Consider the following 14,126-nt stretch of genomic DNA (forward strand, 5'->3'; position numbering starts at 1 on the left):
AAAGTTAAGCGAAAATCTCAAATAATTTTCCATTATAAATGTGGCAAAGATAAGCTGCAACGAGCAATGGCAATGGTAACGGCAACGGCAACGGCAGCGGCAATGGCTATGCTGTTAGCATTGGGGGGAGTGAGCGACAAGCGACTAAAGTTCGACAGCATCATCACTTCATAGAGGTCTCCACTTTTATGAGGCAGTGCAATAAACTTGCCTTGTCACCATGCATAACATAATAATTATAATAAAAACAATTTTTACGCATTTTATGGGCGCATAAAATTGTAGCATATTCACAGACATCCATCGTGCGGATGAACGGAGTCCTGACCAACAAAAAAAAGAGAGAATAGAAGAAGTAAAGAATTTACTGATGAATTGCGGTTTAGTTTTATGAGATGCTCCGACAAGATATACAATATATGAACATACATATATGTACATATGTATATACACAGACTGATGTGGGTGTCTGCATGTCAGTCCTTGAGCCGCCAATATGAGACAGTTTTATGAGCAGCCAAGAATAAAGCCTTGGATCCACCATCCTGACGCTGCGGCTGTTGCCATGCTGTATCAACATTTTATGAGCCTTTAATGTTTTGTTTGTTAATAAAATCGGCGAACGACAAAGACGTTGGCATCGTTATGCCACTGCTCCTCCCGCCGGAAAAGTCCTTGGGATTTTATATATTTTTAATGTGCGCACTTTGACACTTTTAATGAATCCCAAACATTAATTTTCTTAATGAGCGCGCTCATTTAAAGCCTAGACCAACTTGGTCCTAGTTGTGGTGGTACAAGTCCTGAACCCGCTTCTGGTTCTGGTCCCTGAAAAACGTTGACAAATGCCTGTCGGGTCGTTATTATACATGGAGGCAACAACAATGGTTAGGCACTGAAAATTCTGGCTGCAATGACAGTGCGAATGACAATGGCCCCAGCAATTTCCTCTCTTCATCAATTCCAACTTAATGAAGTTTGAATGAAAATCCATTGGCACACGCTCGCGCAGACACAGCCAGCCACACACACACAAACACACACATGACTGACACTGTCCGGCTTAATGAGCCGCACTAAATTCACACGAAACTTTTTGGCCAAAAGGGATCCGATCCCTCTTTCCCGAGAGACAGGGCTGGGTGTGTGGCGAGCGTGTGGCAACTATTTATCGCTGATGCTGGACAAATGTTCTACACTCGGTCGACTGGCAGGAATTTATTGACACACTCAATCGAACGCTTTGATCGTAATCCCTTTTCCAACAAACCCCACCCCGAACCCCACCGACTCTCCACACTCCACACTCCCCCAAAGTTAAGTCAAGTTTTTCCTCTTCCATTCATCTGTTTGTTTGTTATTTAGTTTGGGGTTTTGTTGCCGACTTTGACCAAAGTTGCGGCCAGACTCGTTTTCGGGTCAAGTGAGAATGCTCTTTACTTTCATTTGGATTGTTTATGCCAGTTCGGAAATGGAACCCGCCTACGCACTACGAAGACTCGCACTGCTTGTTCTACTTCGTACTATCTATCCTCCGAAGTATATTTCAAAAAATCTATTCCACGCATAGTCACCCATGAAGAGTGTGCTCTCGTTAGGGGCGGTAGGGGCACGCAGATGCTCCACCTTGTGCTCGGAGATGGCGACAGAATAGAGGTTCGACTCTTCTGGGGCGCTTGGGTCGTAAGCCTGTTCCTCCTCGTGGCCACAGTCATTCGTGAACACTGTCTCCATCTCTATCTCCTCATTGAATTTATCCTTTTCCAGCTGCTTTTCTTTTTCCAGCTCGCGCTTCCTCTGCCTCTCCAGTCTATCATTCTTCTCCTCAGCAGCTTTTTTTGCTGCAGCCGCCTCCGGATCGTACTTGTAATCGTTACGCATTTGCTCCTTGGGAAACTGTCGAGCCTGCTCCAAATGCAGACCCCACATCACATAGATCATGACCAGCAGCGAGAGGAATATGTAAACTGAAATTAGGGGAGAACAACAACAACAAAAGTAGCACTGCATCGATCTGCGGTCCAACCTACCATCCACTCCCAAATTGAGGGCAAAGAACAATTGGTTGTCCGTCAGCCAAAAGCAATCTGCTTGGGCGTACGTGAAATAAAGGCGGAACAAGAGCAGGGCGGCCGTCTCGCAGAACCAGTAGAAGACCGATATACTCTCTCGCTTCACGATACGCATCATGGTGATAATATTGAACATGATATTGAAGCCGTACAGCACCATCCACTTGACGGGGTAGTCTGGAAATCGATTCTGCATAAGTCTATCAGCTGAATTTGCGTATATGCTCACCGTGTAAGGTCCTGGCTAGCTCCACTCCCCAGAAATTAAACAGGATGAAGGAATACATCACATTGATGCAGCCAATGGTCAGACCCCAGTCGGCCCGATTCAGCACGCACTGGCACAGCAGAAACTGTAAGTAAATTTCATCCATCTTGGGCAACGGTCGCCTCGACAGCTCGGAAATGACTGAACGGAGAGAAGGCACGCGCACTTGACCACCAGTTCCATGGAACTCTGTTATCGGTTGCTGAGATCCCCCCTTGGGGTCATGAATCACATATGCCCAAGCATATGTATCCAGATTGGAGTACTCGTAGTTTGTTTTCGCTCTAAAATTTAGTAGATCAAAAATTAAAACGGAAAAACATATGAGAAAGAAAGAAAGTGTTCAGCCTTTCTCTCTCTTTTGCTTGCATTAGCCATAAACTGATGAGAACTGGTATTAGTGTCCACATATCCATGTGCATAAGCATGTGCCTGTTCTTCCATCGCCCCCCTTTGGGGCACTTAAAGCCCAACGTGACAGCATAAAATGCAGCAGCTTGTCTTTTTTATATTTGCCAGAGCAACAATAGCAACAAAAGCCAACAGCAACAGCATCAGAATTTTGTTGTAAAATATTATAGAGAGCGATATGAAAATGCAAACCACAGTAACCACCAAGAGTCCTTTACATACATATACATATATGCATACACCACCATATCTAGTATATGTTGATGGTGTTGGTGCTACTGTGTGCGTGTGTATGTGGGTGTGGGTGTGGGTGTGGGTATAGTGAAAAGTTTAGTCGAGTTCAGTTTAGTTAACTGTAGGAGGAGCAGTAGCAACGGGAGCAACATCAGCAACGGACGTAGTTGATTGCTCTGGTGGCTGGCTGCAGTTTTTGGCCCAAACCAATGAACCACATAATGCGGCGTACCCACACCCACACACAAACACAGCGGCACTCTGTGCCATACACACACATGCACACGCGCAGGCACACATACGCAGAGCTGTGAAACGTTTAAGTAAGCGTGTAAATTATTTGAATTATTTATGAGTTGCAACAACAGTGTTAGCGTCAGCATCGGCGACCGCAGTCAAAACATGAAAAGAGCTTAAGGCCAGGGCTCGCCTTCTCTTTATACCCACTCTCGATATATAAATATATATAATATATATATATAATATAATATAATATATAATATAATATAAATATATACATATGTACATATATAGGTATATATGTATGTATACAAATCAGAGCAATCCCAGAACGGGCTCCAATTCCCTGGACGATGCTTAAACAGCCGATGACGACGTCCGAGGGGCGCACGCCCTTGATAAATGCCACACAATTGAAGTTTTGTCGGGCAAAAGTTGCTCCGCCAGCTAACTGTAAATGTTAATTCCCAACTGAGAAATTTATTAATGGCCCCCATCCCCGGAGAGGTCAGAAACAAAAGAAAAGCAATCACCACAATGAAATGTAAGGCAAAGACAGGGAAGAGACAAAGACACACCGTACCATAAGTATAACGAAAAAAAATGTGAGTTTAAAGTGAAAAATAGATGATGCTGCACGTTGATGTGGAGGGGAGCGTACGTGGAGGGGCACTGTATCTAGGTCCATCTGCTAGGGACTGATGATCGAATCCCCTGGGGGAATTCAGCTTTAAAGGGGGGCTTTGGAGGAAAACTTCTTTGGGGTTTCTGTTTCTGTTTCCATTTTTGCTTACACTCATATCACGCATGGGACCCCAGCGACTTATGGCCGCAATAAGTAGAAGTACATTCCACTCAGCGAAGGGCGGCTTCCAGGAGGGATGGGGGGGGGTGGAAGCATCGCAATATGGCTGCCAATTGCACGCACTTTTGTCGTTCAATTTAATTCGGAAAATTCTGGCTTTCCCTAGCGTGGGGTTCATTTTTGTGTGGCGGTCGGAGCTCCTAAGTAGCTCAGCGGCTTGTCGCAATGGGGGGTCGGTGCCCGGTAATGCCAGCCCCTAAAACCCAACTCTTCAGACTTCTCCTCGGCCACGTGTGCTTGTGCGTGCGGCTCTGTAATAATTTGGTCTATTTGTTGCCTGCCATTCGGTTTATTGAATTTGGCATTTGCATGTTTGACGACTCGTCGCGTATGTGAATAGGGGATGCTGCTGCCTCATCTGCCTCCCTGCCCCCTGCTCACTGCCTTCGTCCTGTGAAGCCTGCCTGGGACCCTTGTCGCTCTTCTTTCCGTCTTCTGGTGGAAGCCATTCAATTATCTGGTGGTAAATATTGCAAATTAAGTTGTTTATTGTGCATGATGTTATGCCAATTGAATTTGCATCTTACGGGGAGAGACCCAGCCCTTGCATCCCTTGCCCCTGAGGGCGTGTAAACTTCAGGAGCAGCAACAAAGAACAAACCCAATTTCATTTCGCAGCCAATTAAAAAATGTTACACCCGGCGAATGATGAATAATTTGTTCTCGGCGTATAGCCGCTGCCGCTGACCTTGAATATTGTCGACTTTCTTCATTTCAATTTGATTTATGCGAGGGACGAGAGTGAGAGAGAGTGTGAGTGGGGATAAACAAAGGAAAACCGCTACAAATGAAATGAGGGCTGAGCAAAGTGCAAAAGCGAATTAATTATGCACATTAACTTTTGCCGCTTAATGCGCTCCCAGTTCTCTGACTGAGGTGAGACTGATTCTCATTCGGAGAATGTGGAACAGGAGAGGAGAGGCTGATCCCGAGAGTGACCCAAGTCCCAGTCCCCCAAGTCCCCCATGTCCCCCATGTCCCCCGTCCATGTCGCGTCGAGTGCGCGAATGACTTTGAAAAATGGGCGCGGCTTTGCAGGAGCAGGAGAACGCTGCTTAATTAGTGCGTAATTTGTAAGTTGAGGAAAACGAAAAAAAGAAAAGGCGTTGAAAGGAAAACTCACCGGAGTGGAAAGCCAGGCTGGGGGCAGGCGTCAGGAGTAAAAGGGAAAAGGGCAAACAATGACAGAGGTAAATATTAATTACTCTGCGGGATAATTCTCGGGCTCGGATAAATGTGTCTCTAGTCCACTCCACTCGACTCAAGCATCCATCAATGTGCCAATCAATCAACTGCACAGGTCTCTAGCTTTAAAATCTTCCGATTAGGCTGATCTTTCCGTCATCCCCCTTCGATCCCTTTCGGACAAGGGACCCAGACCCAGACCCTTGTTGATTTAGTATAAACATTGTTTGCCTTCCATTTGCACCCTTTGATGCTGCTGCACATTGTACATTTTTATCCGGATCTGTGGCGAATGTTTTGTCTCATATTCTGTTTGTTTAGGCTGCTGTCCTGTGAGCACTTTGCTCGGGGCTCTGATGTGGCCAGGTGTCAATTAGCCAGTCCAATTTGTGACTAATTCGCACAAGTTTTTCTATCTCTCCCTCTTGTCACTCTCTTGTTCTCTGTGTATCTGCCTGTTATTTTATACGAGTATAAAATAGTCGGACCTTGTAGTGCGAGTTCTTTTCTCTTTTCCACTTTCATTTAGTCTGTGGCTTTCATATGTGAAATTACTGTGAATTACTCAGTACACACGCACAAAAAGGCTCACATACACACAGAAAGAGACATCCAAAGAGGGTCAGAAAGAGGGAGACAGAGCGAGAGAAAGAAAGACAGAGGGAAGTGAAGATAGACCGGAGCTGCTTCTGGCTCCGTGCTTTAATTTCCGTTTCCGTTGAACTTGCACATTTCTGGCTTGCATGCGCCAAAATTTCATATTACCCACCCTTACCCGTTCCTCCGCCTTCTCCGCACCGAGGTTTTGTTCCACTCAGAAAAAAAAATGTTGAATTATGCGCAGAGGCGCTGCCTGCACTGCCCTGCTCCTTCATTCCCGTTTTCCACGTGCCTGCTCGCCTGGGCCCCCACTTTAAGGTCGTTCTGTTAAATGCAATGAAATTATTCTTCCACTGCGGTGGTCCACCCATTTAAATGTTAATTAATGCCCAGAAAAGAACAGCAGCAGCGGCATCAACAAAAGCAGCGCCAAGACCAAGCCTGGGAGCGGGCCATTATGACCATGCTGATGGTCACCGTTAGCCAGGTGAATTCTGAATGACCCCAAAGGATGCCGGCCCTGATCCGATGCACTTTATTCCACTTAAAGCTGATTAAGCGGTACTCAGTTCCAGCATCTTTTATCCTCTGCAGGGTAGCAGGCTAGCAAAAGGAGTAAAAGCAGCAGGGTCTGCCTTTGGTCCATCCATCCAGTTCCATCTTCAGAAGAACTGCAGGGTACTGAGACAAAACTGAGTGCCCCATATTTCGCACTCTTTTGAAAGCATTTTCTTTTCATTTTCCGTCTTTTTTTGGGGCATGGCCGGACTTAAACAAGCGGCTCGTTAACGGCAACCGCGCAATTACACTCGAAACGCTTTAAATTTTAAGTGCCGCCCGAGTATGTGCCACGCTGGTCTGCCTCTGGGATGGGGTTGGGCTCGGGCTTGGTGCTGGTGATGGTGCCGGACGGAGGCAGTAACTATTGACTGACGGTAGCTACCTGTTGGCGACGTTCTGCCGCGGCACTCACTCTCACCCGACGCGCTCGTCCATTGTGGGGCTAATTGCGCTGTTCGCTGTGCGCGGTGCTCGGTGCTTGGCGCTTCGAGCTCACTCGAGTTTCCCTTTCTTCTCTCACTCTGTCTCACTCTCTCTGAATTTGTACTGTGTACTGTGTGTGTATGTGTGTGTGTGTGTGTGTGTGTGCGAGAAGCGGAAGCTGTGCCCTCCCCGAAGCTGGAAATAAATCAAAAATTGTACTACCATAGTACTTTCTTTGGCGAAATGTAGCTACCCTTGAAGCGGTGGCTCTGCGAATTAGCAGGGGGATAGCGGAAAGTACTCCAACAATTATTCCAATTTAAGGTTTATATATTAAATAGTTGCTTGGCCAAGGATTCAGCTCGGATCCATTGCTTTCCTCTCGCCCTTTGCTCATTTCATTTCGTGCGAATTCCTTATGGCCTTGGGCCCTTGATGGGGCCTGCTGGCCGGGGATGCTGCGGATCAAGAGGCCAGAACTTCCTGCTGGATATCTATTTTGCTATTCAATCATTTTCTTGCTCTTTTCTTTTCCACTGGGCCTTAACTTTCGCATATTTTTCTTCGACTGAATGGTATAATTTTAATTTTTCGAACTTGAACGTTTATTTGTCTTTATTTTATTTTCGTTATCTTTTTTGGCTCGTATTTTTTTAGCCGCCGGCCAAGAGCATTATTGCAAGTGGTGTCCTGTCCCATTCAGCTGAAGGGGATCGAATAGGATGGAATGGGGCTGAAGAGCAAGTCAAGGAGATGGAAGTAGAGAACTCAAGGACTCTGATGGACGTTCGCCCATTTATTGCTCATATTTCATATTTGCCACATTTTCGCCTGCTTCAGCTACACTTTCGGTCCTGCTCTCTTTTCCCATTTTCGCTTTGGCAAATGAAAATGAAATTTTTAATAAAAACGATACGCGTTGTTTTCATTGGTTGGAAATTCCGCTGAAGCCGAAGCTGGAGCTGTTGCAAGTGTGGTTGGGGTACGTTCTGCTGTTGATGTGTAATATTTAACGAGAGGATATATTCCTGGCATTTTCATTTTGCCCGGCAATCCCTTCATCAGCACCAACAGCAGCAGCAGCAGCACACAAAAAATTGCCAGTTGATTGAGCCAGAACTAGAGCCAAAATGCAGCCAGAAGGAGAGTTGCAGCAGCAGCATCAGCACCAGAAGGGTGTGGCAATGGGGGGGTACAAAATAGATGAAGTGCCAGCTAAGCAGGTGTCTGGCCATCAACTAACGCACATCCTGTCCCTGACCGAATGCAACAATTAAATTTCAGCAAGGACACTGCTACCAGCCAACACCCCACAGAGCAGCCATTGTAATGGTCTCACAGCAAAAGTGGATGGAGCAGGAGGAGGAGCAGAACAGTCGATGGGACAGAAGGAGGAGGAGTAGGAGAAAAACCGGAGGACACCAGTGCTCTTGCAATTTAGGAGAGTGAAGCAGATTTGCCAGCAGCTTTAGCACCGGCCATTGTCCAGTATGCCGTACAATCCCACCCACACACTCTCCCCGCTCTAACACCTGAGCGCCATTGATTTGTGAGCGGAAGTGCGGACGAGCCAGGGCGAGGGCTGGTCACGCTGCATGGAGGAACTAGTTCCCCAGCGAACCACTTTACAGCTTCTTGACTTGTGCAACAGATCCATCGTTACTATCATCGGCAAGGACAACGACAGCGACAACGACAAGACACGCAACAGCAGCATATGGGGAGGGGGGCGGGGCGCGGCGCACATGGCACATTTACTCATCAAGATGCAACAAATTTCCCTAATTGAATGTCATATGACTGACATTATGTGAGCTGTCCCCTCTCCAGGCTCCCCTCGGGCTTGTGCCATTCTGCACGGATGTCTTGGCTGATTTTCGTCGTCTTCTGCTGCTGCTTCGACTTGCTCACGTGTGAAATTAATTTGTAATGACTATGTGTCCCATGCAGCGCCATTTGCATTTGCGAAAGAGCTGCCACCCCCACACACACACTCCCTCGCTCTCCCTCCCTGCCTCTCTTTCTGGGTGTCTTTCCTCATTTTATGTTGCAGATGCAGATTGACCCGAGCAGCCAAGTGGCAATCAGATGAAACAGGTCAGAAGGCACACTCCCCCACTCCACCCCGCCAACTAGCAGCTGACGGAGATGAGCGGGATTTTGCAACTTTGCTCCCATGAAGCCTTGCCCTGAAAGTTGCCGAAGCCCCGGCAAGTTTCCACTACCACCCATCGGAAAGTCACCTCCGTCCGCCCCATTGGGCGTCGCAAAGCCTTTGCAACTTTGTCGGAACTTAATTTCGTAAATTGTTCACCAATTCTACGAATTGCACTTTGTGATTTTGAAAGTGGCAGCGAAACTTTTCTTTTCATTTCATTTCGTTTTGTTTCGTTTCGTTTGGTTCGGCTCGGTTCGGCTGGGTGCCGTTTCGAATGTGATTGGAAATGCACGGTAACTGTGGCCAAGTTAAATTGGAATTGCATTGAAAGCAGGCCCAGCACATGCAGGTCATTTCCGCCTAATAGCAAGCTCCGCCCACTGTCGGGAGCTGCACTTTGCTCACAGCAGAAGGCGACAGAAACTTTGCCACTCTGGAAATGAGCAAGTCAGGCTGGGCAGATGGAAGAATAGATGGATTGTTGGATGGCCAGAACAGGCCGTACCAGGCAACAGGTTAGATTGGCACAATCTGCTCACCGCACGCCACGAGAAAGCCACCACGAAGCGGGCCAGAATTGTTGGTTGCCAACGAGTAAGAGAGTCAAAACTCTACCGAGCAGTTGTCATGACCATGGGTGACCAGAAAAGGACTAAGCAGAGAGACAGGAAACAGAAAGGAACAGGTACAGAGCCTGAGAGGGAGAGGCAGAGAGACTGGGCGACACAAATTGCTTCAAACACCTTGGCAAGCAGCAGAAGATGGGAAAAATTGGAACTGAGTAGACAACTTAAAGCGCAAAAGGCAGAACAAGTAATATAAGATGTTCCAGGCAGCAGGAGGACACTGGGAGTGGGCCATGCTGATGGGTGAAGGGTGATGGGTGGCTAGGTGGCTGGTTAGTGGGTGGTGGACATTGCTTGTCTACTTAAAAGTTTTCAAAGCGCTGCTTATGGCACGTGCTGGCTGAAGAGCAGTGCGGAGTGGCAGGGAGGTATAGAAAGGGAAGGCGAGGGGCGAGGGGGCGATGGGGCATGTGGCAGCTATGAGCTTGGCAAGCAAGCAAAGCGTATTAAAACACAAAGCAGCATCATTAAATGTTAAAAGTTGCCTTTGGCAAAATAGAGAGAAAAACAGCGAGCGGCGAACAGTTGCAGCAAAACTACAAGTGCACTACAACCATCGGCAGAGGCAGGGTAGGATGGAGGATGGAGAATGGAGGACAGGACACTGAAAGACAAAAAAGAACACGCAAGGACAATGATGCCCCAGTTCCGGCCCGCAGATGAAGGAGCAGGAAATTGCACAGGCATCAAGTGCATTACTCAGGTGATTTCCAGAAAGAACAAACAGACACCACAAAAGAAAGAATTTCCCAGCGCCCGCCACAAAGTCAGGCAGCAAACAATCTGTTAATAATTATAATTGAAAGTGTGCGCCACGGACGGAGAACAAACAAATGGAATGGAATACTTGCGGGTCGGGCAAGCTCCCGTATCGCCAGGTATTCCCAGATACAGATCCATCCAGCCGCAGCTTCCTCTCCAACAAGGTGGCGGCGATTATTTTTGATAATACAAGCCGCAATCAGCAGGGGATTGCCTGGCCCAAATGCATTTTGGCCAACAGCCAGCATGCCGCATTGTCTTTATCTTTCGCTCAATTTTTTTGAAGGGCGACGAACACTTCCTTTCATTCAGCCGCCTTGCTGCCAGTCCTTCTCCCCGTGGCAGGGACGAACTTCGATCGAAAGTGCATCTCAAGGCCTTGCAATTAACTATTCCTCCGCTTGCGGACCCTTGCCACTTCACTTTCATAATTCCAAAGTTTCTCCAGCGACAAATTGCGGACGAGGTGCACTTTGAGGAGCGGTGGAAACGAAAGCGTCCGCAAGCAGCGCCAGTCAACCACTGTGTAATCCGATTTCAGCCAGGTTAAGCTGTCTTTGTTCTTGCCCGCTAGCCCACTAGCCCACTAGCAGCAGGCCTTTACCACTCACCTTTTGCCACTCGAATGATGAAGGGCAGACCAGAGTCGGACAGTAAAATCCGCGCTGTGGTAAGTGGATCTCAGGTGAGAGCTGGAAAGTGAGTGCAAGTGAGTGGAAATCAGACAGCGCGATGAGGGGGCTGCCATAAACGAAATGTGTTTGCCATTGAAATGAAATTTAATTTTCCCGCTTAGGTATTCATATTTTTGTGTACCTTCCCCTGCCCCCCACACACCCATTAAAAGGCACTAAAAATTGTTTCCTCGTTAATCATAAATTGGAAAATCAGATTCATCGTCGGGCTGGAGTTCATTATTCTCCTGATTCTGTTGTTGCTGTTGCTTCTGCTGCTATGCGGCTACGATGCGATCCTGCTGCTGATGTAATTATGTTGACTGTGAAACAATTTTATGGCAGATTGAGTTTTATTAGCATGCAATGTGCGTCGAGAGGATAGCAGAGAAGTAAAGGCTTTCCCCGACACCCTGCCTAGTTGTACACCTAGAGCCTACACGAGTACACCCTTCGATATATATAAATCTTTGCCCTGAGCCAGAGGCAGAGGCTCAGCTGGCAGCATCTTTCAGTAGTTATCGCTGTCGTTGTCCTTATCAACGGCGTCAACAAAAATGTTTTGCAAAAGCATCTTACAAGTGCTGGGACACATGTAGAAACAAGTGCCCCAGAGTCTGTGTGTGTGTGTGTTTTGGATAACCTTTTGTCGGCATTATGATGAGTTTTGCTTTTACTTTTGCCCACGAGCCCAGCCCCCCCGATCCCAGCACGAGCTTGAGCCCGAAACAGGGGCCCAGAGTCGTAGTCGGAGTCAGAGCCAGACCCAGACCCAGACCCGGACTCAGGCTAAGGCTAAACTCGTAAATACCTTCATTATCGTTAAATCATGCTGAGAGAGAGAGAAACAGATACCAGTCGGAGTCGGCAGCAGAAGCTGGAAGATAGAGAAAGAGAGAGCTCATGTCATGTCCTGTCCCGTGTCCCGTGTCCTGTTTCCTGTCCCTTGCCGTGCCGTGCCTTTTATTTGCCCTTTATTTTTGCCTCTCCGTTTCCATTTCCGATTCCTCTCCGGGCCGTGTGCCTGGTGTCTGTGCGGCTTTGGGAATGGCTCATGTGGAGTTTTAAATAGATTTAAATGTGCATTTAAATGAAATAAATGAGCAACATTTCACGACACTCACTCACTCTGCCGCCGACAACAAGACTCTTTGTTCTGGCCTTGCCTTTGCGGCAGCATTGGTTAAATTATATACATCAGCCTCACTCGGCAGTGGGCGTGACTAGAACTTTGTGGCCGTGAATCATGCAGCAAGTATCTCTCTTTCCCTCTCGCTCTGTGTCTCTGGTCTAATGGTCAAAGTTGCGTGCTATTTTCATATTCACGCCTAATAAACTGCCAAATTAATACACAATCAGCCAAAAGGCAGAAGATTGCACTACAAGTTTAAACAAAACATTAAGAAGCCGCTGGATGGACATGTCCCGACTAACAAATACCACCAATCACCACTCGGTGGAAAAGTCTTTTGCAAAGAGCGGAGGTCTTGGCAGGAATTTTTGAATCAAATATGTCCTCGGGACCCGTGGACCCGTACAGAAAATACTGAAAGGGAATCAGCAGAGTTTCCATAACGAAGTGGAAATGCCCTGCCATGGTCGTGGACGATGTGACCTGCAGATGGCAGAACGGAAAGCTCTTGGAGCCGAAAGTTACCAAATTACTCAGCCACCTGTCAACCGTTTCGCTTATTTATGATGGCAATGTGAATAAGGCCCAACTTTGATGCCATAAAAATGCAATTAGATGGAAATTTATGATAAATTTCTCAGCTGTTAATTACAAAATATTCATAAATTATCCACTCAATGCTCAAACGGAATTTCCAAAAAACACACCTCATTTATTATGACTTATACGATGCATTTGGTGTCTGTCCGTCCATCTGCGGCTCGGTGTGCTAGTGGGGGGAAACAAATTTTAATTAAAACTCCAAGTTGGCAAACTTTTAACCTAAGAATTTCCATCCGAATATCCGCAACCAGTACCTGTTTTCGGCCCAGAAACTGAAGTGCTTAGAGCCCGAACTGGTTAAATTTAAAAATAATTGCCACTAAAGTGCAAACTACTAAAAGTTTTAAATGCGCAAAGTGTCGAAAAGTTCATACATCAGATAAACATGAATGCACAGTGAGTGTGTGTCTAAATTAGTTATGCATTCATTTTGTTTGATGAACTTTTCATAGGTTTTTGTGGCCAGTTGGTGTCAAATGAATTGGCATATGAGGCAAGTTTCCAGGGCTTGAGGTTGGCGCCTTTTGCATAAGAGATTTAATGTTCTTTGCTAGCTCCTGAATACTACTACTTTTGGTAAGTATGTGCCCCAGATCGGATCGGTACAGAACTCTTTTCTTGCAACATCGAGCTGCTTGCAATTTGGACGCGTTCTGCCTCGGGGGTGCTCCTCTTTGGGGCCCTCATGGCCGAGGCGCAGCACAGGGGCATTATGCGTCTACTTGGGCATTATGCTCTATGACTGCAAAGGTATCTGGCCCTCTTTTAGCTGTGATGTTTCCTTCGGTGTTGTGGACCTACCGGGCAAACATGGGCAAGGAGGAGGCGCCTGAAGAAGCAACTGTAAAGCCAACGCTACATAACGAAAAGGCCTCGGTGGTCAGGGTAGTGTAGAGTGGAAACAGAGCTATATTTGTTTATTCATTCGGTGGCAATATAATACTCGTATATTACATCCATTCTTCATGCTATTTCCAATAAACGAATCTACAGTTGTCCTAAGCAAATGAAACGCACTGTTATACGAGTATGTATATAGATTTGGCTATTCATAGTCGGCTATTGAAGCTTTCGGATTTGCGAACAAAGAGCGGTTCTGAGACCTTATCGAATCTGAGATAAAAATGTGTGCACCTAAAAAATAATACACATAAATACATATATTTTGCTAAACAAAAATGTAAGTGCTTTGAGTTCAACATTAATGTGTGCATGTCAATATATATCAGAAGATATTTCTTTAAGTGTACAACGTCGACCCTTATCAGGAAAGCCGATTAGATTAGAATACAAATAACATCACTCAATGGTC

General features: G+C 46.6%; 1 protein-coding gene across 1 annotated transcript; it reads right to left on the reverse strand.

Moving 5' to 3' along the window:
• Positions 1 to 1,316: 1,316 nt before the first annotated feature.
• Positions 1,317 to 3,378, reverse strand: LOC6898354 (uncharacterized). Its single transcript, XM_002138371.3, has 4 exons — positions 3,288 to 3,378; positions 2,302 to 2,624; positions 2,031 to 2,249; positions 1,317 to 1,967 (listed from the first exon to the last, which is right to left on the reverse strand). The coding sequence occupies exons 2-4, from the start codon at positions 2,444 to 2,446 to the stop codon at positions 1,528 to 1,530; spliced, it is 804 nt and encodes a 267-aa protein (XP_002138407.2). The 5' UTR covers positions 2,447 to 2,624; positions 3,288 to 3,378; the 3' UTR covers positions 1,317 to 1,527.
• Positions 3,379 to 14,126: the final 10,748 nt, after the last annotated feature.

Source organism: Drosophila pseudoobscura, chromosome 3 (assembly GCF_009870125.1).
Source record: "Drosophila pseudoobscura strain MV-25-SWS-2005 chromosome 3, UCI_Dpse_MV25, whole genome shotgun sequence".
NCBI lineage: Eukaryota > Metazoa > Arthropoda > Insecta > Diptera > Drosophilidae > Drosophila > Drosophila pseudoobscura.

What these genes read in the sequence shown, in the direction of transcription:
- LOC6898354 (XM_002138371.3), bottom strand. Translation starts at nt 2,446, where the DNA reads ATGGATGAAATTTACTTACAGTTTCTGCTGTGCCAGTGCGTGCTGAAT. An exon ending in GCTAGCCAGGACCTTACACG is followed by an intron (nt 2,250 to 2,301) that starts GTGAGCATATAC and finishes ATCGATTTCCAG; the next exon opens with ACTACCCCGTCAAGTGGATG. An exon ending in CCTCAATTTGGGAGTGGATG is followed by an intron (nt 1,968 to 2,030) that starts GTAGGTTGGACC and finishes CCCTAATTTCAG; the next exon opens with TTTACATATTCCTCTCGCTG.